Below are 26838 nucleotides of genomic sequence, written 5' to 3' on the forward strand. Positions count from 1 at the left end.
TTTAAAGCTGCGTCGTGTGCTTTCTTATCAAATGGGTTTTATAGATTATCATATGTTCCTGAAGTTCACTCATGGGCGCCGCATTGTCACGTGCCATCTCAGCGATGTGACCAATCACAGTGGTTTTGTTAGTGTGAAAAGTATGCAGTTCTCCAAATGAATGAAAAATAGAGTAACATACTTATTATGTGGACTTGCTTTATTTTCATAAACATGTAGCATATGACACAATGGCAATTGCATAAATAATTATTCATCTAAAATGTGCTGAAATATAGCAGAAAAGAAATACAGAGCAAAATGTTCAAAACTGTTTTTCTGTAAGCCTTTGAATATTTTCCACATTTTAGAATGCTAGAAAAGTTATCAAAACAAAGAAATAACATGTAGTGACCAAAATGTTAAACAAAGTAATATTTAACACTGTGTCTAGAGCTCTTTACGGTCTGTGTCAGTGTGTGTGAAAATTACAATTTAACAAAGATTTCAGAAGAAAATCAGAAGACTTAGAAAGTTTAAAATTATGGAACCATGAGATATTGATACGCTATATTCTCATGTTAACGTTTATTTTCTTGTCATTGACATTGTTAAGCTGCACCGGTGGTCTTTGGTTCACCATGTTCATCCTCCACCTGACCAGTGTTGTTTTTGTTCAGAGGGTCCTTGAGAGCCATCATTTCCTGTATCTTCAGGAAGATGTCACAATCGGATGGAAACCCATTTCTCTGAAAAACATCGCTGAAATTAAAAAAGCTCTTTATCCCGATATGGGACTTATTATGAAATCACAGCTAGAAAAAATAAATGACTTTATATTTTACATATATTTAAGCCTAAAATCATTTTCCAGAATTAGTTTTCTACATCTGACCTTTGCCTTTTTTAGTGTGCCGTCCTTTATAACTGAATTTGTCCTATTAGGGTACATTATTTTTGGCACATTGTCAGAAACTTCAAACACATTAAAATCCATTTTCACTATCTGAAAACTACTGAAAAGGTCTTAGTGTTTCACAAAACACTTTTGAGTAATTGATTTGACAAAATGTGCATTAAAAATGACAAAATTTGATGTACAATATATATATTTTTTTTAAATGGGAGTATTTCCCAGTCTAAAATGAACTCACAATGGAGCCTTGACAGTATGTGACTAAACATGAATGGGATGTCATATTATAATACTAAAATGTAATTCTTTTTTGGTTGAATGTTGTATTTTAAATGCAATTTGCTCTGCGTCATGTAACGACTGAGACCAAATCAGACACAATTATTTGGTATATTTATGTACCATAAAAATCTTCACACTTCACTCTGGGATCTGTGGTCCCATCCCCCCCCCAAACAGGGCAAGAAGGTATTCTCGTTACCATGGCCACGATCAGATAAGTTGGTTTTATTGGTGTAAAAGAATGCGACCACGGGCTCAAAGAGAGAGCTCAAAGAGAGAGAGACAATGGGAAGACAGAAACATCTTTAATACAGACTTTGCTGCATTAATCATAGATTATCTATAAATGAACATGCATCCCAGAAACTGTGTGAACGAGTGACTGTCTTGTGTACTATTATGTATATACCATGGTATGTATTTTATTATACAACCAACGGTCAATGTAACCTTACCTGTATCATGTCTCCTATCTAATTAATCCTCATTTAATGACTCACACTTTGATGTACATCACTTTCTCTTAGAATGCAGTGTGGGTTTGTTATATCTATCTGAGCATTAATGAAAGGAAAAGAGGGAAGGCAGATGTCTAACCACACTTGAGATAGCGTCATAAATCCTCCCCGCAGAGGAAACTCCCCTCAGAAATTCCCCCTTTCTGACTGGTTTAGCCAACCTGCAAGGTGTGCCTTTTGTCAAGCTTTAAAAGGCCTCTTCGCTAGCATTCCGCCTTTTTAGCTTCTTAGCTGCTGGCCTCAACTGTCCTTCACGACAAGGGCCCCAACAGGCCTGAGCACCATCTCCCATGCTTTCATACTCCCAAAGGGAGTCAGACTGCCTTGTAGGGCTGCACGATATGAGGAAAAGCTGCGATGTGCGATAACATTGTTTAAATTTTGCGATGACGATATGACTTGCGATAAATATTCAAATCTGAATGTTAGCTATACTGTTCCCATGTCTTAGCGCTTTAATAGGTTCTTTGTGAACCTAAACATTGAATAGCCTATTCCCACTGAATAAAGAAATCAAATAGATAATTTTTGACATGCTTTTATTGAACAAATTACACATAAATGAGGCATTATATAAGAAATAGGGGTGTAACGGTTCACAAAATTCACGGTTCGATACGATACGATACACTTGTGTCACGGTTCGGTACGTTTTCGATACAGCAAAAAGAAAGAAATGCCAGAGAAATTTCCTTGATTTTTTATTTATTTATTAAAACTAACATAAAGTATGATCTTTTTTTTTTTACTTTGAGAAATTCTGGAGCTATAATTGACTCTTCTTAGGAGCATATAAAACAAAACAGCTCCTTGGAAAAAATGAAATGTAATATTGTAGTAGTTATAAACAAAGGTTTATTTTAGTTCAGATTAACATTTGAGGGCAGCAATTGTATTCATAATGTCAAAATAAAACGGACGTAATGTTACTTGAAGGCATTATAGCCTACTATTCCTGCCAAACATCCATGGTTGCAGTTAGTGTTACTACAGTAAATCCAATCCATGGTGAATGTTGCAGATCTGTGGACACTGGATAGTTCATTCATGGCACAATGTTTCTTCCTGGTTTCCACATCAGCGCTAAATGTGAAAATGTGAATGTTTCTTCTCACTAGATCTTGCAGCGATGTTATTACTTCTGTGGCGAATTCAAATGATTTCTTTACTGGATCTCTTAGCGCTGTGTAGTAACAGTGTCGCATGATCACGATCCAAACTGGATCCAAACTGATAAACGGTCCTTCAACCACACAATAATGAGCAGTTTCGTTCCGTTTGCATTACGTTTGGCGCATGTAATAAACTGCTTTCCCCTATTCATCGTGTCAGGCTGTCTGTTGCGATGTGTTCATCGCGCGAGTTCATATCGCGATGACAATGAAAATTCGATGTATCGTTCAGCCCTACTGCCTTGTCTTGCAATCCAATCAACTCCTGGCCTTCTCGGCACCTCAGGATGCCGTGCCGTCCAGCGTGCCCTCAACAGGCCAGGGCAGCAGGCTTCGACTCACAACAGTTATGTTCTCTCTCTCAACCACAACAGCATCGAAACTAGGGCTGTAGCTATCAATTATTTTAGTAATCGAGTATTCTACGGATTATTCCATCGATTAATCGAGTAATCGGATAAATGGTGGTAATAAAAATAGATCCAAGTGAACAACAGCCTTTAAAATGACTTAAAAATACAAATAGGTAACACTTTACAATATGGTTCATTAGTTAACTTACCTTAGTTAACATACTAAGAATGAACAATACTTCTACAGCATTTATTAATCTTAAATTAATATTACTTTCAACATTTACTAATACATTATTAAAACCAAAGGTTCTATTGTTAACATTAATGTACTGTGAATTAACATGAACAAAAAATTCAACTAACATTAACAAAGATTAATAAATACAGTTACAAATGTATTGTTTATTGTTAGTTCATGTCGGTTAATACATTAACTAATGTCTAATGTTAACTAATGAACCTTATTGTTAAGTGTTACCTAAATATAATGAGCAATAATTATTTGTTCAAAGTAATCATATGGGTTTTATTGAACAACGCTATTAAAATACTTCATGTAAAATAAATGATATAAACTAATATAAACATAACTTTTATGTACATTACGTTAAAAAAATGTCCGCAGAGAGTGCCAACGGCAGCTGGTTACACTAAGGAATGATCAAATCCTTGTTTAATATTGACCAAACAAAATTTAATTCAAATGTAAACTTAATCTTTAATATTTGGTCACTTCTGTACGATAGAAATGCAACAGTTGCTATAATTTCTTGAACAAGAACATGTGCACATCAAAACATGCAAACTCAGTGCAACAAGGGTTAAACTTTTATTTTGAAATCGCGATGAACAACAATTCGCATATATTTCAGAAAGATTTTTATGTATTCTCCTGTGTTGGCGTAGATTTCCAAATTAGTTGCGCGAATCTTGTGAAACGGCGCACACTGCGTGCAGATGAACGTCATAAGCCACACAAACTCACAGCACGCAAAGATGGAGTTTGAGAAACCCGAGACGCTGACTGACACGCATATAAATTATGACAGTGACGACTTTTTATCTCACAATTGCGAGTTTACATCTCGCAATTCTGACTTTATTTCTCAGAATTGCGAGATATAAAGTCAGAATTGCGTGAAATAAAGTCGCAATTGCGTGTTATAAAGTCAGAATTGCGAGATATAAAGTCAGAATTGCGAGATATAAAGTCAGAATTGCGTGAAATAAAGTCGCAATTGCGTGTTATAAAGTCAGAACTGCGAGATATAAAGTCAGAATTGCATGAAATAAAGTCGCAATTGCGTCTTATAAAGTCAGAATTCTGACTTTTTTTTCTCGCAATTGCGACTTTATATCACGCAATTGCGAGATATAAAGTCAGAATTGTGAGATATAAACTATTCTGAGGTAAAAAAATAAAAAAATAAAGTCTGTCTTTTTTTCTTAGAATTGGACTTTATATCTCACAATTGTGAGTTTATATCTCACAATTCTGAGAAAAGATGTCAGAATTACGAGATATAAACTCGCAATTACCTGTTATAAAGTTGCACTTGCGAGAAAAAAGTCTGAATTCTGATTTTATAAGACGCAATTCTGACTTTATTTCACGCAATTCTGACTTTATATCTCGCAATTCTGACTTTATAAGACGGAATTGCGACTTTATTTCACGCAATTCTGACTTTATATCTCGCAATTCTGAGAAATAAAGTCAGAATTGCGAGATGTAAACTCGCAATTGTGAGATAAAAAGTCGCAATTATCTTTTAAAATGTTTTATTCTGTGGCGGAAACAAGCTTCCATACTTTTTACACAATCTGCACGCATGTAAATAATTAAAGCGTCATGCTGTGAAGATAAAAAGCGCACAGCCTTTGTGATTTCGTGATAGCGCTATGCTATATTATGATTGTAAATGGTTTTAAATAGATCGCGTAGCCTTAGAAAACGGTGTAATAATGCGGTTCATGGATTCTCGTCTGTGGAATGCGCCACTTCCGGTATTTTGCCGGTTACTCGACATGGGTAAATTGCAATCGAGGATTTTTTTTAATCGAGTACTCGACTTTACTCGAGGAATCGTTACAGCCCTAGTCGAAACCACCATGCAAGTTCATCATATCTTCTCCACCCAGCAGAGAAGAAAACGACTCCAACTTGTACAGTGACTTTTGACATCAACGAACTCAATTTTCAACCACTTCAAGAATTGTATCCACTGCACCGATCATGCAAGTATCAATTTAATGAGGTGCTCTGAAAATTATAAGCTGATGGTTCTTTTCATAGTTAAATAGATCTTTTCCATAGTTCTATTTCCTGCTTCCGGTTCCATAACACTCACCATTTTACCTATGCATGTATGTATGAATGTTTGTATGTTTGTTTAGTTTAGTTATGTTTGTGATTTAGTTAATAAAACTTGTGCACAATTATGTATTTGGTTTCTGATCCTCTGCTTGCAGCAAATTCCCTTTTACGATTGTAGGAGCTAAAATAAGGTTTATTTTTGTTTGTTAAATAATTAACTATTGCACCCAATGTTATGTGAGTTGGCACCACCTAGGGGTTAAAGCAGGAGATGGAATAAAGGACCTGTGACTTCACCTGAGGGCGTGGCCAGAACTGGAAGTAACAGTCTTTGACCTCACGGCCTGACTCCATAGGAAACAGATTGATTCAATCCACCTTATATCTTTTCAATCCTTTATTTATATGAGAGTTTGATTTTTTGATTTTGTATAAACATACTTTTTTGTAATAAATATTATTTCAGTTTGGAAAGCTATCCTGTGGACAATGGAATAATTTTTGGAAAGTGAGCGTCAAGCCTTTTTTTTGTTCAGCCACCAAAGTGAACTATTTATCTGCTACAAAAGTCAAAGACTCCTTCCTACAAGCTGAAGATATCTCAAAAATGTGCTTGTAACTGAAGAAGTGAAGTGCATGGATATCAATGAACACATGGACTGACTGTTTGTTTGGACCGCATGGTATGTACGGCTTTATGCATTTCTTGAATCAAGTCCTTGAAATGATAGAAGAGGAAACAGAACAGAAATTCAGATGTAATGGAAATCTGCTTATGGAGTGATATGATTGTAAAACCGTGCAAATTGTTGGAAGTCTACTATAGGAAAAGTGGATTATTGGATGATTGTATAACAGTCTGCTGAGCCAGACAACATAGTAAGTCCATGCATATTGATTCCATGTGCTGAATTAGTAAACAAGTGGCAAGTATGGAAGACACTGTTAATGAGTTTGATGAAGAGAAAGTCAAGGGTGACTTATCAAGCACTGTTATGGATGTAGAGATTAGTGGTCATGCGCCTAAGCTACGAAATGCTAGAAAAGGAAAGCTTGCCCACTTAACGAAAAGAAAAAATATAATGATTGAACTTATGGAAGATGCTTCGTGTGTGCAAGAAGTGAAAGAAAATTTGAATAAATTTGTGTGTCTATTGGATGATTTTAAATCTCTACATGAAACCTATCAGGAGTTGTTGTCAGAAGAGGAAGCAAGGCGAGACGAAGTAGAATGGTTTAAACCTAAAATGGCAGACATTAACACTTTTCTCTCTTCTGTTTCTGAATGGCTGTCTGGAGTATCTAAGGCTGTGGAACCTCAGGAGATTGAAGTTGCCCCTAAAGACAGCATATCTCAAATTTCCAGTCGTGAATCCAGATCAAGAGCGTTTTCAATTGCATCTGCAAGTCTACAGGTGGAAGCAGAAAGAGCTGCAGTTTTAGCAAAGGTGGCTGCACTCAGAGAAAAACATGACTTGGAGGATAGAGAAGAAGCACTTAACAAAAAGAGGCAAGCATTAAAGAAAAAATGTGAAGTTCTGGAGCTGAAAGCACAGCTAGATGCCTCATCAGCCAAACTCGCAGTTTTGAAGTCCGCTGGTAAATATCACGGAGCCTCAGCAGCAACAGACTTAACATCTAATCCTCACGACGTGAACGTGCCAAGGGAATCCTATCATGCTGAGATGTCATCAATGAGTTATGCTTCAGAGTGTGAATTCCTTTCTTTGGATAAGGTCGCTAAAGCACTTTCTGTTGTGCAAACCCCAAGTGTTCGTCCCAAGGATATTCAACCCAGTCCTATCCCACAGCGTTCAAATGGCCACAGTGCTGTCAGGAAGAAAGCCAAGGAGGTTCAACCACCTGGTCCAGGTAATCTCCATGCACAGTCAAACCTAGCCACAGCCAGTGCATCTGACCAGTCTTCAGATCAATCTTCAGATCAGTCTTCAGAGTCTGGCGCGGGTTCTGGTGTAGATCTGAGCAGTTTGGTAAACATCCTTCAACGCCAAAATGACATAACATCCCTCCTAGTGAAGCAGCATCAGCTTTCAAGTCTTCCTCAGAGAGATATCCCAATCTTCGATGGTGATATTCTGAAGTACAGACCATTCATAAGAGCTTTTGAATATGGCATTGAGCTAAAAACAGATAGCAGTGCTGACCGACTGTACTTTCTTGATCAATATACCAGTGGCTTTCCCAGAGATCTGGTAAGGAGTTGTCTTCATATGACCCCAGATAAAGGTTATGAAAGAGCAAGAGATTTGCTACAGAAACACTTCGGAGATGAATTCAGCATGTGTTCTGCTTATATGAAGAAAGCATTAGAATGGCCTACGATTAGACCTGAGGATTCCAAATCTCTGCAAGCTTTCGCAATATTCTTGAGGAGCTGTTGTAATGCAATGGAGGACATGAGTTACTCACATGAAATTAACTTGTCATCCAACATGAAAGTCTTGGTCTTGAAACTTCCTTACAAGCTGAGGGAAAGATGGCGATCAGAAGTGTGGGAATTTCAAGAAAACCAGAACAGTAGGCCTCAATTTAAAGATCTTGTCCTATTTGTTGAAAAGCAAGTGAGAGTGGCTTCAGACCCAGTATTCGGGGATATTCAAGATAAACCCCTAATCAAAACTAAAGACAAGTTCCCCACTAAAGTCAAGCTGAAGTCTGGTGGAAGTACCTTTGCTACTAGTGTTTCTGCTCCTGATTTCCATTCTACTCAGCAATCCTCTAATGACAACTATTTGCAAGTCTTATGTCATTTGTGTAGCAGCAGCAATCACACGTTGGAGCAGTGCAAGCTATTCAAGAAAAAGAAGCACAGGGAAAAGATAGAATTCATCAAAGGAAAAGGAATCTGTTTTGGGTGCCTACATCAAGGTCACATCAGCAAATACTGTAGGAAGAGGCTCACCTGTACATCATGTTCTAAACAGCACCCAAGCGTCCTTCACATTGAGCAAACAGAGCAAAAGGTAAAGCATGAAAAGAAAATTGACACAAAAGAAACCGTGAACTCCTCTGCTGTTACGCAGCCAGCCGGTGGGCATATTGGGGCCGGTATACAGGATAATGTCCTTTCAGTGGTTCCAGTAAGAGTCAAAGCTGCTAAAGGTGACAAAATCATTCCAGTCTATGCTTTCATTGACCCTGGAAGTTCCGCTACCTTTTGTACCGAACGTCTGATGTCTCAGTTGAACGTCAAAGGTAAAAGAACTAATATCCTGTTGAAGACAATGAGTCATGAGAAGTCCATGCCAACTTATATAATCACAGGATTAGAGATCTCTGGATTGGATAAAACCAATTTCATACAATTGCCTGACGTATTCACACAAAAGGAAATGCCAGTCACCATGGAAAACATACCCACCAAAAAAGATCTTGCTAGATGGCCATACCTGCAAAAGGTTGATATCCCTGAGATTAATGGCAACATTGAGCTACTTATAGGAACCAATGCCTCAAAGGTCATAGAGCCATGGGAGATTGTAAACAGTCAAGGTGGGGGCCCTTATGCAGTCAAGACTTTAGTTGGTTGGGTAGTCAATGGACCCTTAAGAGGAGGGAAATCCAGCATAAGTTGTGACTCTCCATCTGCTGACATAAACAGAATATCTGTAGCAAATTTGGAAAAGCTTCTGATTAGTCAGTACAATCATGACTTCAATGAAAAGGCCTCAGATGAAAAACGTGAAATGTCATTTGATGACAAAAGTTTTCTTAAAATTGCAAATGAGTCAATCTCACTATTGGATGGACACTACACACTCAACTTACCGTTTAGGAAAAATGATGTGATAATGCCCAACAACCGTCACATGGCCATGCAACGTCTTCTGAGTCTGAAAAGGAAATTTAAGAGAAGTGATTCATTCCATAAAGAGTACACATCCTTTCTCAGTGACATGATAGATAAAGGATATGCTGAGGTGGTCCCACAGGAAGAGGTGGATCAAGTGGAGGGAAGAACCTGGTATATTCCACATCACGCAGTCTACCACCCTAAAAAGAATACACTTAGAGTTGTGTTTGACTGTGGTGCAACATATCAAGGTGTGTCCCTGAACACGGAACTGTTGCAAGGGCCTGATCTTACCAATTCAATGGTTGGAGTCCTGCTTAGGTTTTGTCAAGAACCCATTGCAATGATGGCGGACATAAAGTCTATGTTCCACCAGGTGAGAGTCTCAAAATCAGATGTGAACTGTTTACGCTTCCTGTGGTGGCCAGAAGGGGACATTGAGCAAAGTCCTATAGATCATCGCATGTTGGTGCACCTTTTTGGAGCGGTCTCTTCTCCAAGCTGTGCTAGCTTTGCCTTGCGGAGAACAGCAGAAGACAACAACTGTTTTAGACCTCTAGTAACCAACGCAGTAATGCATAATTTTTATGTTGATGATTGCCTAGTGTCTCTGCCCACGGCACAGGAAGCAGTGCAACTGAGATCAGACTTGGTGGATTTGTGCAGCTTGGGAGGTTTTCAACTCACCAAATGGGTGAGTAATAGTAGAACCGTCTTGTCTTCCATTGAGGAGGAGCAAAGAGGGAAGAACATTAGGTCCTTAGATTTAGATAAGGACAAACTACCAGTTGACCATGCCTTGGGACTTCAATGGAACGTGGAAGATGACACCTTTAGATTTACCATCACACTCAATGAAAAACCCCATACCCGTAGAGGTATTCTCTCCATGGTGAGCTCTGTCTTTGATCCTCTTGGACTTTTGGCACCCCTCACTCTTCCAGCCAAACAATTTTTACAGCAATTGTGCAAAGAAGGCTATGGATGGGATAAGCCGATATCCACGTCTCAGTTAAGACAATGGCTATGTTGGATTCATGACCTCCCCAAGTTGGCGGCCTTCAGTGTGCCACGCTGTAAGAAACCCAATGGATTTGGTAAGCCACAGTCCTTTCAGTTGCATCATTTTGCTGATGCCAGCGAACTTGGATATGGAACTGTAAGCTACATCAGAATGACCAATGAGCAAGGTAACATCCATGTATCTTTCATGATTGGAAAGGCAAGAGTTTCCCCTTTAAAGCAGTTAACGATACCACGACTTGAGTTGGCAGCTGCTGTGTTGTCTGTCAAAGTAGACAAGATGCTCCGGTCAGAACTGCAGCTGCCATTGAAAAATTCACTGTTCTGGACAGATAGTGAGGCAGTGTTGAAATACATAGCCAATGACAGTGCAAGATTTCACACTTATGTTGCCAACAGAGTATCATTCGTTAGAGAAAATACCTGCACCCAACAATGGAGGTATGTGTCCAGTAAGGACAATCCGGCAGATGATGCATCCAGGGGGCTGAGTGTACCAATGTTTCTGGAAAGTAAAAGATGGATATGTGGCCCTGAATTCCTCTGGCAACCAGACCACAGTTGGCCAACTGAAGGGTATAAACAAGTGTCCCTTAGACAAGATGACCCAGAGGTCAAAGGTTTTACCATTGTGTGTAACACGGTCACTAAAAATGAACAGAATCCTACCCAAAAGCTTCTTTCTTACTTCTCAGATTGGACCAGATTGCTTAAAGCTGTTGCTTGGTACCAAAAGCTTGGAGACAGCCTGTTAGCACTCGCTGCTAAAAGGAAGGAACTTTCCACCAATGTCTGCACTCGTTCTAGACATCAAAAACTGGCTTCCCAGCTGCATATCTTCAGATCAACACTTAGTGGTCAGTTCTTGTCTATGAAAGACCTTGGGAGAGCAGAAAAAGAAATTATATCCTACACTCAAAGACAAGCTTTCCCAAATGATTTTGAAAAGCTAAAAATGACTCCACACAATGTTCAAAAAAAGAGTACCCTCTACAAACTAGATCCAGTGATAAAAGATGGATTATTGAGAGTAGGAGGACGACTGTCAAGAGCGACAATGTCAGAAAGCATGAAGCATCCCATCATTCTTCCGAAGCACTCCCACACCTCCAATTTGTTACTACGCCACATTCACGAAAGGTATGGGCACTGTGGAAGAAATTATATTCTTGCCCAGTTGCGTAAGAAGTATTGGATCATCAATGGCAACACAGCAGCAAGAAAAATTATTTCTAAGTGTGTGACATGCAGACGCTTGAAAGGCAAAACTGAAGAACAAAAGATGGCTAATTTGCCAAAAGAAAGAACTCTACCAGATCTCCCACCGTTCACAAATGTAGGAATGGACTTTTTTGGCCCAATAGAAACAAAAAGAGGAAGAAATTTTGTCAAAAGATATGGCGTACTCTTTACATGTATGTCGTGCAGAGCCATTCATCTTGAAATGGCTAGCTCCCTGGACACTGACTCCTGTATCCATGCTTTAAGAAGATTCATATGTAGGAGGGGCCAGGTAAAACATATCTGGTCTGACAATGGTACCAATCTCGTAGGTGCATGCAGAGAGCTCAAAAAGGCCATTACCAATCTGAACAGCAGTAAGATTCAAAGTGCCATGCTCCAAAGGGGTATTGACTGGAGTTTCAACCCACCAGGGGCGTCTCACCACGGTGGCGTGTGGGAGAGACTAATCAGGTCTGCAAGATGGGTCTTAAATTCCCTTTTACACCAACAAGTTGTAGACGATGAAGGTCTCCAGACATTGTTTTGTGAAGTTGAGGCAATTCTTAACAACCGCCCAATCACCACTGCATCCTCTGACCCTTTCGACCTGGAGGCTCTTACACCTAACCACATTCTCTTGCATAACTCACAGCCTGTTCTACCTCCAGGTGAGTTTTCCAAATCTGACTCATACACCAGGCGCCGGTGGAAACAAATGCAATACTTGGCAGATTTGTTCTGGAGGAGATGGACACAGGAGTATTTAACACTAATGCAAGAGAGACAGAAGTGGTGTAAAGCAAGAACTAATCTCAAAGTTGGAGATATTGTGGTGGTGGTTGACCCTACCTCTCCACGATCCTCATGGCCGCTTGCAAGAATACTAGAAACAAAACCTGACTCAAAAGGGATGGTCCGGTCAGTCAAACTGCAGACAAAGACCAGCATTATGGAGCGGCCCATCACAAAGCTGTGCTTGCTGTTGGAAGAAGATGATCAATAGAGATCAGATGAATGGAAAGTATATATTCTTTTCTTTTTGTAATTAGATTACTTAGATTATTAATCGCTCCTTGTATAAATGTATGTAAATGTTCAATGTTAAATTTGAAACATTTAGGGGCCGGATATGTAGGAGCTAAAATAAGGTTTATTTTTGTTTGTTAAATAATTAACTATTGCACCCAATGTTATGTGAGTTGGCACCACCTAGGGGTTAAAGCAGGAGATGGAATAAAGGACCTGTGACTTCACCTGAGGGCGTGGCCAGAACTGGAAGTAACAGTCTTTGACCTCACGGCCTGACTCCATAGGAAACAGATTGATTCAATCCACCTTATATCTTTTCAATCCTTTATTTATATGAGAGTTTGATTTTTTGATTTTGTATAAACATACTTTTTTGTAATAAATATTATTTCAGTTTGGAAAGCTATCCTGTGGACAATGGAATAATTTTTGGAAAGTGAGCGTCAAGCCTTTTTTTTGTTCAGCCACCAAAGTGAACTATTTATCTGCTACAACGATCTTGATCTTGTTACATGCTCTAAGTGCTGTACATGCTAAGAAATAATTATCTTTCGGTGGCCATGAAATATACACTTTTCTTAGGATAAATGAATAATCAAAGAGTTCGTTGGAACTGATTAATTGATTGTAATATTAATTTAGCTTACCTTAAAGTTAATCCAATTAACTGACCCAAATATTAATCATTCATCATAATTGGTAATTATGGATTATTATTAATATTTCCCCTTTGAGCTAATTTTTTACATCATTTATAATGACGATACACCATAGAGGGTTTTAAAAAGGTTTAGGAAGAGTGATGAGACTCACATTGAGAGAAAGACGCAGAAGTCCACCTTCACCCTGGCCTTCCAAAGATGAGAGGAACAGCTTGAGTGACTGCTCAGTCAGTTTATTTCCTGAATTATCAGAAAAGAAAATGTTACAGCCATAACATACTAGTATGTTTTACTCTAATACTGAAATAAAATCAAGTCTGAAATGAAATCACCCGACAGATTCAGAGAAGTAAGGCATGTGTTTCCTGGATGAATGACTTTCCCTCCAGTGTGCACAATTCCAGGATCCAACAGAGGAATCACCGTCTCAACCACCTCCACTGTCTAACATACAAATGTTACCATGCTTAATGTGAAGGATGTTTAATTTTCAAAGCTCTTATTATAGCAAAGAAGTTTCCTAAACATTTAGAAAGTTATTTTCTCTGACATCTTAGTACATTTCATTATCTTATCCTGGACAAATATGGAATGGAGATATAAATATTAGGCAAGTTGATATTCTGATCAAAGTTTTTTCAAGCACATTTTACCAATTCCAAACCACATTAAACTTGTGTATAACCATTTATAAGTGATATATACAGTTGTGATCAAAATAATTCAACTCCCATTGCAAATCAGGTTTATTGGCAACATTTACAGACTTTTAAGCTGTTTGCAATGAATAAAGCAAACAAAAGTAATTGAAATAGCTCAACCCAACAAATGTTTCAAGTGGTTTCCCCAAATTTAACTGAAAATGCAACTTTTAATGACTTCCGCAGTCTCAAAATGATTCAACCCCCTGAATAGAATCCCTCACAACAGCACAAATCTGCAAAACAGGTGTTGTCTCAAGCACACCTGATGCAACTAATCAAGGGCTTCATTAGTTGCACCAGGTGTGTTTGAGCTAGAACACATGAAATATCTGAACTGGCTAGGTTTGTTAAGTGTCATGTTTTACTGCACGTTAGAAATATGGCTAAGTCAAAAGTATGGTCAGGTCAAGAGAAGATGTCATCACCCTTCACAAACAAGGAACAGGATACAAAAAGATGGCGAAGGCACTAAATGTTCCAAGAGACACAGTTAAAAGCATAGTTTGCAAGTTCAAAGTTAGAGGAACGGTTACACTATCAATGGCTTCAACCAGATTTCTGAGAAGGCAGGTTCAGAAAAACACTCAAATGACTGCCAAAGACCTGCATCAAGCTTGCACAGTAAGGCGCATACTAACCGCATGTGGTTTCCATGCCAGAACTCCAAGACGTACACCACTACTGACGCAAAAGCACAAGAAAAGTCGACTCCAATTTGCTCAAACTCGTATAAATAATCACAAAGTAGTCAATGGGGACCATCAACTGTCTGGTTACCGACATTCTTCAAAAATATCTTATTTTGTGTTCAGCAGAAGAAAGAAATTCATACAGGATTAAAACAACTTGAGGGTGAGTAAATGTTTTATGGACATATTGGTTGAGAGTGACTCATGACTTTAGCGGCCGTGGTGAGGGAGTCATGGTGTGAGCTGCTACTAACAAAGAGCAAGTTGGACCTTTCAGGGTAGGAGATGGACAGGAGATTATCTCCCAAAACTTACTGCTAGATTCTAGAAATATAAATTCTTCAAACAGTGGTACAAGAGGAAGTGGTGCTGGTCCCTTAAGAGTCACTCTCAACATTTCAGCTTGTGATTCTTAAGTGGGGGTCATGTTTCAGGATTCTTTACCGTAGCAAAGTCTTTGAGAACCTGACACCTTGTACTTCTGGAGACTCTAAGTAAGTTGAAGTTCTGGTGGCACTGGGTACTAAAGGGTTCCTGATGGTTCCACACCTAATTCTTCACATTGAATCTTAAGACTTTTGCAGTTAATAACTTTTCTTCTGTGGTGAATAGTACATTCCAGGCCCCTCTCTGTCTGTAACAGTGGAGAATGTTTTGCTACATTTTGATTGGATCCTGGTGGACTATCTGATGGATTTTATAAATGAATCATAACTAACATTTGTTTTTGTTGCAGGAAAAACATTCATATGCTTTTGGCAAAATGCATGTTTCCCCTTTTACTTTGGTTGTGTGAGTGCAAAAAAAAACAAATATGGGAAATGAAACTACACAGATGTCTAAACTTGAAACCTTGTGGATACCTAGTAACAAGAGGGCTTGTCTATGAACAACCAATCAAATTGTAGGGAAATTATGTAATGTTTCATGTCATTTTTGCCATACCCCTTATTCTATAAAAACTGTTGTATTCGTGTTCGCTTGTGGGATTCTCAATGGAATTTGTCTGAGATGCTCCGGCCGTGCTTCTTCTTGGGGGAGATCCCCCGGCCGTGATTAAAGCATTTAAAGGACGTTTGCTGAAGTCTGTCTGTATATTATTGCTGCAGCAAGCTAGTTAGGGGAACAAGTATTAGCACCCAGCCGACGTTGATGTGTAGACACGCAAGTGTATAGAATTAGACTCAGCTGCCGTCAACGTGTAGACGCGCTAGAGTATAGGATTAGCACCCAGCCGACGTCGATGTGTAGACGCACTAGGGCAGGGGTGCCCAATCCTGCTCCTGCTGATCGACTGTCCTGCACAGTTCATCTCCAACCCTAATCAAACACACCTGCCTTTAATTTTCAAGTGATCCTGAAGACCTTAATTGGTTGCTTCAGGTGTGTTTGATTAGGGTTGGAGATGAACTGTGCAGGACAGTCGATCGGCGGGAGCAGGATTGGGCACCCCTGCGCTAGGGTATAGGGTTAGACTCAGCCGACGTCGACTGTAGACGCGCTAGAGTATAAATAGTATAGGACGTAGTTGGGTTTAGGGAAAAATCTACCACAACTAACACAAACAAACTGTCCAACGGCATCAGATAAAGATGCTAGGACAACAGCCAAACACCTCTTAGAGGGCAAGAAGACCACCTCTGGTACCAAGCCTGGGAAGGACAGGACTTCTGATTGGTTCAAATGCAGTTTCTGCCCTGCACCCAGAGGATAAATATTATTGAACGTCGATCAGGAGACGTTTAGGGGCGTCGATTAGGAGTCGACACAGGTTTAACTTAAGTCAGGTGCGTAGGGGAAAATCTACCACAGTACAAATGAATGAATGCATGTCAGTTCAATCTTTTTCCATCTTCTTTGGATTCTATATGTTTAGAATATTGCCAAATGTATTCTGGTGGTGGTTTGGAAAGTGAGAAATGCACTGGTAAAACTTTAAAGACACTTTAAAGACTTCTAACTGTGCGCTTTATGGAAATGAGTTTCACAGGGGAAAGATGGGTTGTGTCCCCACACTGTGTGTGTCCCCTCTGATGCCAGCAGCCAATCACAGCTCTGGAATCGAGAAGCACCAAATTGCAATCTCCTTCTCATCGGAAAGGGATAAAGGTACCCTTTCAAAAGACACTCCTTGTTCTGAGCCTGCAGCCCGTTTACAGGGAAGCCAGCAACAGATACAAGTTCTGAGTCTCAGGCCTGCAAAGGTGAGACAGAAACAGATCAACAAAGTTCTGAGTCTCCCAACGGCTGAGACATAACAGATACACCATCCTGGGTCTCGAGCATGCAAAGGTGAGACAGAAACAGGTTCCATGCTCTGATTCTAGAGCATGTGAGGCAGTAACAGATATAACCTCATTCTGAGTCTCCAGTCTGTGAGGAAAGAGACATTAACTAACTTTACATTCAGAGTCTTTGTCCAGCGAGACAGTAACAGATGCAGCACGTTCAAAGTCTCCATGCCAGAGAGACAAAAGCAGATTGACCAAGTTCTGAGTGTCTGTCCCAGAGAAGCAGAAGACAAATGGACATTTGCAAGGATAAGCTCCAGAGAGTTCCTTCGTCTGCGTGTTCCAGATTGTTAAGGACCTTCTGCACCTACTTCAGGGCCTAATCTGCGTGTTCCAGATTTTAGGACCCTTTAGTGCTCCTGGACATCAGCATCTCACAGATCTTTGTGTTCAAGGTTGTTGAAACGGATACCGGCTCCTTTTCTCCACTGCATTGTCACCCAGCACAGCCATCGGACTGCTCACTCGACCACACGGAATGTAAATATCCCTTTACCAAACCTCTGATGCTAGTTAATAACAAATAATCTTTCATTTATTTGTTTGATGCATAATAAGGTTCTTCACCTTATTAGTTTCAGAAAAACTTTATCTTAAAGATAACCTAACTCTTCCATAGCCACATTCAACTTAATCACTTGAATTGTACGCCTCTCATGCATTTTATTCCTTTATCATTCATGGTTTTCATTTAGTAGTTGTGTTAGTTATTCTGGTTTATCTTTTGTTAATAAAATGTATCTTATTACACTTGTGTCTTCCTTGTGTTGATAATGCAGAAGAGGCTCTACAATTTAACAATATCTCATCAATCTTTCAGATAAATCAGCTGACCAACTCCCTCCAGGTTACATTAATTCTAAATGATTGAACAGCCCCCTGTTGGGAGTGTTCTCATACTGCCTAGGTAAAAGTCTAATCTTTTGTGGTCAAAAGTGGTCATCTGATATACACATAACCACAACTTAAGTAACGTGTGATCCAAAACTCACAACGTCAGAGGTGACCTGAGTACCAATAACCACATAATTGGCATCCCTGGGCAGGCGGAAGTAAAATCACAACACTTCTCAACCTGTTTTTTTTTTGTTTTTTTTGGTGAGCATTTCTTGTCCAATGGTCACACCTTTACTTTGCGATTTCTATAGTATTGCATCCTTCTCATGGGCTTTTAATAATTCTTGACTTTCAGTGTGAGTTACAGTTTTTTATTTTATTTGCTTTGGTACTATTTTCACAAGTAAGGTGTACATTTTCAAAACTCTTCGTACAGAAATCCAAACTGATCACACTTGTAACACAGCTGGTCATTCTTTCAAAACCGGATCTCATGCTTTCATTACAGTTCTACACATTTTAGTCCACATAATCATTGTTTCAAACACAAGATTATTGTAATATGTAATGAGAACATTAAGTTTAATCACAGAAACACAACAGTAAGATCTTCTTTCAATTTAGTACTTTTAACAATCAATTAATTCAACAGCAAACAATACAAGATACATGTTTCAATTCACCCATGTTGCTGAAATAATTACAGTAATACAGGCTACAGCTGCCACATTAGAAAATACACTTACATTACATAACTTATGAAATTGAATCCATAATGTTTGTAATATAGTATCTATCTAGTGTGTCATCAAAAGGTGTGATGAGGTTATGAAACTGCCATGAGGTTCTGTGCTAGAACACAGTTGGCAATACAGTAAATGTTTTCACTCTGCCATATGACTGAATCTATACTGTAGCTGACCTTTACAGATGAAGGGTGAGTTACAGTAATGTGGCAGTCTCTAACATGGTAATCTGTTTACAGAATCACATGACATACTGTAATGTACTATATTTTATGCCATCTGTCTCCCTTCTTCTGATGCATCTCTGATCAGTCTGATGTTATACAGTCGTTGCCTGTTTCCTCTCCTTTGTACTCTATCCTGCTTTATGTTCACAAATGTTGTGTTTCATGTTTTATGGAGACTTTCCATAGACATAATGATTTTTATTCTGTACAAACTGTATAGGCCTATTCTATCTCTTACCCCTAAATATAATCATCACAGAAAACTTTCTGTATGTTGACATATTCAACAAACATCACTTAGTATGATATACAAGCTGTTTTCCTCATGGTGACCTACAGTATGTCCCCACAAGGACAATGATATCGAATATTGCCATCTTTTTAGAGACATATATATAGATGAAACAGTTATTTTGTGTAGTGAAAAGGATACTTTGTGATTTTGAGTATTGTACCAACACAATTGAAAACATGATGAAATGTTTGAAAAAAGTGCACTTTTGATGCTCTGTTGTGATATTAGCACTGAGAGTTTTGAAAATGTACACCTTACTTGTGAAAATAGTACCAAAGCGAATAAAAAAAAAACTAAACGTCTTATTTGGCCCATTTTACATGTAAAAGAAAACATTATGCACAACTACATAAGGCGTTTTTCACTTCCAGCCATCGTTAATAATTACATATCACTTATAAATGATTATATACAAAATGAATAGTAGGTATTAAGATTGTTTGGAATTGGTCAAATGTGCTTGGAAAAAAATGTGATCAGAATATCGACTTGCCTAATAATTATGAAAGCACTGTATTCTCTGGCTGAAATGTGTTCAAAATGTTTGACAGATTATATTATTGATTACAATATATGTCCGATCATATAATGATGGGTCAATAATAATTTCATGAAGTATCTCACAGTATCTTAAATATTTATTCACCCGTATACATTTTTATAACGGGATGAGTTGTTAAATTAATTCTTACCTCTTGTTCAGACACTGGCAGATTCTTGTCTTTGGCTCCTATCTTTCCAGCCTGACTACGGGGAACTTTATCATCTAAGTGAAAAACAAGAAATTGAAATTTGTAAACCATCAAATATAAAGTGCACTTCTGAATCTCAAACAAATAGGAGTCAAATTCGTTTAATTACCTTTCTTGGCCACTTTTGTCTCCTCTTTCTTGGCTACCTGAGCTGGCGCTGGTTTCTCCTCTTTTATAGGGTTGTCCTACACATAAACATTCTTAAACAACTGTAAACCATTGTATTTTATCTAAATCATAAGAGACATACTCTTTTCATGTGTGTGTGTGTGTGTGTGTTTGGCATGCTTCTGTCGCAAGCAACAATGCAGGTGACAATAGGATACAGAAATATAGTGGCTAGCATAGTTCATGTATGTTGGTTGGATTCCCGGCAACGTTCATTTAGCCGCTGGAGGTTGTTGGCAAAGCCATGAGCCTTTCCAAAAATGTTTACCTTCTTTTTGGTGGTGCTCTTTGCAGTCTTGTTGAGGCGATCCAGCGAAGAGCTGCTGCGGACGGAAAGAGGCTGCTCCTGTGAGTCTGCAAGACTAACCAGAGACGGCTGGATCACCAATTGTTCAGCTTTAATTAACAGCTTCCTCCTCTCAACTATCTCCTCATGAGTCAGAGCGAAGGGGCCAAGCACCTAAAGAAAGAAATGAGAAAGAGTTTCATAGAAATATGCATGTTTCACAGTCTAATGTCTCAAATTAGGCAAAGTAAGGCAAATGAGATGTAGTTGTTAATATAAGTGCATACTGTATGTGTACCTCAGCCAAACGAGCTGCTCCTTCATCTCCTATTTGATTGTGGGATAAGGACAGACATAGCAAGGAACGGTTGAGACGCAGACCCTTTAGAAAGAGGGATGGGGGATAATAAGCACATAAGTGTATGCAGTCTTCAGACACCTTCAGACGGACAGACTTCAATTCTACACACCTGTGCAATGTGATTTGCACCTGCATCACCAATGCTATTAAAGGCCAGGTTGAGTGACAGGAGCTTTTTGTTGGCAGTGGGTACAGTGGACAGAGACGAGCCAATCAGACGAGCTCCTTCATCTCCTATATGACTGTTGCGTAGTGATAAGTCTGTCAGCCTAGCATAGACATTATTTAAAAAGAGCTGAGTGTAATTACAAATAATGCATTTTGATAACATTATAATACATTTTAAGTTCTATATTGCAAGCAGCAAATATATACGTGTACCTACTTAGCCACATTTTGGGGACAACTTTGTACCCAGAAGTTAGCTAAATCTGACAGAACTTTATTTGTAAAAATACAGAAAGAGTTCTTTTAGGGTGTAAGGTTGAAAATCAACAAAGACTTGCTTTCCTGTTCCAACCCCCTCCAAGGGCTATTTAGAAATCGAATTGTCACACCTTTAGTGTGGTGGGGGAAGTTGTAATCTTCTGATTGGTCAGTTTGAATGTCTCTGATTTGGGTTTTAGTCACATGGTGAAAGAAGGAATAAATGAATAACCCAAACTGTTGCTTTCTCTCTTCTTCTTTCTCTAGGTCTAGTCTTTGGCTCTCCTACTAGACTGACTCTTTCTCTCTTTTCTTTTCTAAAGCAGTCCTCTCTCTCTCTCTCTCAGGCAACATTTTACATATGCTGGGTACAATTAATGGTATATGATTTTATCATCTCATACATCTATTTTGTTACTATTTTGAGTATAACCAACTAGATATTGTCATTAAACCTTTTCAATTACAAATGATGTTTACAAAAGTAGTTTTGATTCAATAACTTTGAAGTGCTACCTATTGCAATACATTATCATCACACTATAGCAATGCTCTCCCACATATTTTGCTATTATAACTGCGCTTATTTCCATTGTTAGCATAAGTAGCAGTGGGTGCAAAGACAAGAAATGTACAGTTTTCTACAAGTCGTTTTGTAGAAACACGTTTCTTTAGTCATTCGGCAATCCTGTAGCATGAACCACTGTAAGCAAACCAACCTTTACAGGGGTTAGGATTAGGTTAAAGTATTTATAACTATCTGTATATATACTTCCATTCAAAGGTTTGAGGTCATATTTTTTTTATGTTTTGAAAGAAGTCAAGGCTGCATTTTTTTTATGAAAAATACAGTAAAAACTGCAATATTGTGAAATATTATCAAAATTGAAAATATTTTTAATTATTTTAAAATGTAATTTATTCCTGTGATGGTAAAGCTGTATTTTCAGCATCATTATTCCAGTCTTCAGTGTCACATGATCCTTCAGAAATCATTCGAATATACTGATTTGGTGCTCAAGAAACATTTATTATTATTAAAAAATGTGTGCTGTGTAATATTTTTGTGGAAACCGTGATACATTTTTGATGAATGGAAGGATTCTTTGATGAATAAAAAGTTCAAAACAGCATTTATTTGAAATAGACATTTTTGGTAACATTATAAACACATATAAATGTGTGTGAGTGTGTGTTTAAAAATAAGAATGACTCACATGCTGTCCTCCCCTATAAGTAAGTGGTAGCTCAGCTCAGGGAGTGGATTGCCATCCAAAACCAGTTTCCTAGCAAGATATAAGTTGGTAGATGATGTCATCAGATTTTCATTATTTCATTACAGATATCACATTATCATTATTTATTTTCCGAATAGATCATTTGGGTAAGATTTACCAAGAGTTTGCGGCAGCGCGAACACTCTTTTGGCGTTAAAACACTACTGTCAGGATTTACTAAAGACACACAGTGAAATTCGTACTGAAAAGGCATGGACAGTTGTTTTTGCAGCTGACCTTATAATAATTGCATATGCATTTGTAGGAGTTTCCCTTTCAGATGCAGAATTGATGGGAGGAGACAATTTAAATGGCTAATGCGAAGTAATTAACTAAGGTTGACGCCATTATTTACATCTTAAACCAGACGCTAACTGGTAGTTTGCATTGGTCATTCTGGAAATGATCCGGCTGTGTCTATGTTCTTTCATTTGCACGTCGTCAGTAGATCACGCACAGAACTTTCCACCTCCATCAGCGTTTTTTTTTTAATTGCGCTTCTCACGCTAATTTGCACTGTTTAGTAAATGTGGCCCTTTGTCTGTGGTGTAAAGAAAAAAGTAGACCTATAGCATAGACTTGGAAGTATGGCTTACATAACATTCTGAGATCTAATTAATATTTTCTGGTGTCCCTATTATGCTAGTTTTGGTTTGGAGGTCTCCTACAATAGGTTTATATGCATCCAAGGTCAAAAAACACTTTAATTTTCTCATAATATACATCGTAGCATCTCCTCTGTGTCTAAAACAGTTAGATAAAGGATTCAGCCTCTACCCCTCCTTTCCAAGAGCCTACTCTCCTCTGATTGGTCAGATGGCCCAGTCTTTTGTGATTGGTCTACTGCTTACAGCAAGATACCATATCTGAATATTGTACATTTGTTACAAACCTACATAGGTTTGCGCAAGGAGTAAGGCTGGAATTACTGAGGACCTGTTGCAGGCAGTTCAGTATCGGTTCTTTCTTTTGAGAGACAGGGGTTTCCATCCAAACGTGAAGCGAATCTTTTCAAAGTTCGCAAATTTTTTTAAAAACAAATCAAACAAATTTGGTACGTTTCCATTAAGTTGTTTGAGCGGATGACGGTGGTGTTGGTAACCTAGTAACCAACAATAAATAAAACACCATCAGCGGAAACAGCCGATTAGTCACGTGGGTTTAATGTTCGCTATGTCAGAATTTATTCGGCAAATGAAAAAGTAAAAACTTTTTTGAAAATGTAGGAATTTTTCTTGTTGTTGAAATTTGCCGTTTCCATCACTCGTTTCTGATGCGATACTTCAAAATGTGCATAAAAACAGGGTGATGGAAACATAGCTAATAACTCAATTTATTGTGCGTCCACTTAAATCTTTAAAACTTTGTAGACCTTTTAAATTCACAAACAGCTATCTTACACATTACATGAAAGGTAGGTAATATCTGAAAAAGCATAATAGGGGCACTTTAAAAACCATATGAAACACAGTGAAAGTGGGTCTTAATGGCACTAAAAAGGATTAATGACGGGAATTTTAGACATTTTAGACATTAAAGACATTTTGACTGTTCTCACCTGAGATTTGAGCACAGAGACACAGTGTTTCTCAAAGAGGCGAAAGTGCAATCCGTCAGGCCTACACGCCACATGCTGCAAAGCATCACCGTTATTGGGAAATGGACATAACATACTGTTTATTTGCAACACTAACACCCATAAACATACATACAACACACACACACACACACACACACACACACACACACACACACACACACACACACACACAGTCACACACACAAAAGCTCACTGTAAGCACTGGAAATTACTGAGGGACGGCAATGTCCTGCTCAGCACCTGAAGCATCATATCATCCACCTTCCATCCTATCAAAAAAAATATTTTTTGATATGAAATATTTCTTAGGAGTTTGAACAACTGCATCTAATAGTTCACAAAGAAGCAGCGGCCTTACCAGATATCTTGACTGTCTTTGACTGGTCTTCATTCTCCAGTTCTATCTCAAGGCAGGGCTCAGAGGACCATGTTGTCATTTGACTTTCTAAGGATTTCTGAGATTGATTGTGTTCTTCAGTCCAGGTTAGGTTTTTTTTTTAGGAAAAAATAAGAGTTTTATGGCATTAAAAAATCATCTTTAATAGGGGAACAGAACACAATTGTCTTATGTACAACATATTTACCCATCACAGATTTTGACTGCTTCAGCTTGACAGAAGGGATCTTTTTCACACCCACGAGTTTACACTGTTCTGTGAAGTCCAACTCCAGATTTCCTGAACATGGGCGATCATCTAGTGTGAGTGATACCACAAAACAATGACGTTCAGTTGACTTTAATTGCCATCTTGGGACGTAGCATATATTTTGGTTATAATAAATATGATCAAAATCCAGTCTGTCTTTACAGTCGGATACCTGCGGTTTTAGATGTTTCCTCCTCAATCCCAGAATCCACCTTGTCCGCTTTCTCTTTGGCGGATTTGTCTACTCGTTTTCTCATCTTTTCAGTGGGAAACTATTTTAAAAATGTAATACCCAAAATGATTAATTATTTAAAATCAATATATAGTAAACTAACTTTGCTCATTCAGCACTAGCGTTGTTGCTGGCTCAGGTTGTATTCCGTTGCCATGCCATCCCTTGAAATACAACTGTTACTTTTGAAGCCACCTAGTGGATGGCGGCAAACAGGAAGCTCTGAACATAGATAGATTCCTCATTAGAGGCTGTCGTCCGCCATATTGGAACGGTTAAAGTTGACTGCGTCTGCAATCGTACTTAAACGCATGTATGAATCAGTATGAATATTTATATCTGCGACAGACTTCAGCAGATGATTTTGCTAAACTTACACAATGCAACAAGAAGGCGTCAGATAACACGACACTAAAAATGTACCATAGTTTAAAATCCTGCAATATTGAATTAATACATATGAGAAGTTGAACCCAAACCAACACATTCTCACCTGTGAAAGGTTATCCCATCTCTTCGGGAATTTAAATCTCGGTGAAATCTTCTTAAAGCAACCAGAAGCTGCGCAATGTTGTGTGGCATCATTGATTCTTACTGTGAGTGACGACATGCTGACCGTTCCAAGATGGCGGACGCGGAGACGTGTCTGGAGCATAGACTGTAAAAAGGTCTGGAGTGGTCGAATGTGGATTCTCAATATCTCTGGCTCTGAAGACCAAAAATAAACTGTTCTGGGGTGCGTTTCCCAAAGCAAGTTCAGTCGGACTCGTTACCAATAGAGTTCAATGGAAATTGCGATCACACTTGGCCAACGATGCTTCTGGGAAACGCACCCCTGACAGATAAACCACAGATATCATAATGTGGTAAGTAATTACTATATAAATATTAACACATTTTTTTTTTTTAAAGAGACTTCTTCTGTCAGGACATAGTTGTAATATTTCCTAAATGTAATGTCTGTCGTAATCTTTTTAAATTACGAATCCAAAGTTTTGATAAAATAAAGAGAAAATCAAATTACAAGGCACACGTGTGTTAAGAACATTATAGTGATGATTTAAAGAATCAGTAACTACATCAATGTCAATATATGTGTGACAACATCAGTTATGTCTGGCATTAATTAAATTAGACAGCATTAAAATACAAGGTATTTATTAAGTTAGTGTTTTCTTTGCAAATGTATTTGGCAGTTCAAATGATGGTACACAATGTCAATGTGCTACGCAATAGTTAAAATTCACTTTATTTGAAGATGTATTGACTGTCCATACAATTAAAATACGATTTGTCTGTATACCTGGAGTAATAATGGCTATGACCTAGTAAAGAACTGCATCACAGATTCTCTGCTAAATGTATGAGCAACAGGCAAGTATATTCACAATAATGTAGTGCTTTTTATTAAAAAACAAACAAACAAACAAAACAAATAGAATATAAAACAAAACAAAAAAAGTAAAAACCAACAGCATCTTCATGACTTTATAATTACAAACTTTGAACCAGAGTGGAAGAAGTTTCGACAAACTGTACACAACATCACAAAATGCCTGCCAGTCTGTCCATATACAATGCTTGCATCTTATTTTGTGATTGTCTAAAAATAACTAAACAAATCACACAAAAACACACAAATACAAGAAATACAAGCATTATATTTATGACCGCTATCACAAAAAACAGAACAATCTTTTCTCATTTGAAGAACAAAAAAATTAAAAAGGAGATTAAGAACATGATATCGGGTTGACAGCTTCTTTTTCTGCCAAAATATCATTTTACATTTTTATGTTGGTTTGTTTTTTTAGTGTTCAACACTTTGCAGCAAAAAAACGAGGAACATTATATCTTTTTCTCCTCAAAAAGTAATAATAATAATAATAATAATTATAATAATGTTCATATTACTTATTACAGTGACGGGTGCCAGGTCTGGGGTCACTGCAGTGTCCCCTTCGACAAAGTTCATCAGACAATCCTCCCTCTCGAAATGCGCTAAATT

The 26838-nt window shown here is 38.2% G+C and overlaps 1 protein-coding gene across 1 annotated transcript; it reads right to left on the reverse strand.

Annotated features, from left to right (window-relative positions):
- Positions 1-179: 179 nt before the first annotated feature.
- Positions 180-25437, reverse strand: lrrc71 (leucine rich repeat containing 71). Its single transcript, XM_084422985.1, has 15 exons — positions 25324-25437; positions 24771-24870; positions 24536-24646; positions 24310-24423; positions 24145-24220; positions 23910-23984; positions 22292-22360; positions 20758-20917; positions 20586-20669; positions 20270-20461; positions 19943-20018; positions 19774-19847; positions 13625-13736; positions 13444-13532; positions 180-728 (listed from the first exon to the last, which is right to left on the reverse strand). Exons 2-15 carry the CDS (start codon positions 24853-24855, stop codon positions 591-593), a joined length of 1455 nt encoding a protein of 484 aa, XP_084279111.1. The 5' UTR covers positions 24856-24870; positions 25324-25437; the 3' UTR covers positions 180-590.
- Positions 25438-26838: the final 1401 nt, after the last annotated feature.

The sequence above is a fragment of the Rutilus rutilus genome (assembly GCF_951802725.1).
Source record: "Rutilus rutilus genome assembly, chromosome: 11".
NCBI classification, from domain to species: domain Eukaryota; kingdom Metazoa; phylum Chordata; class Actinopteri; order Cypriniformes; family Leuciscidae; genus Rutilus; species Rutilus rutilus.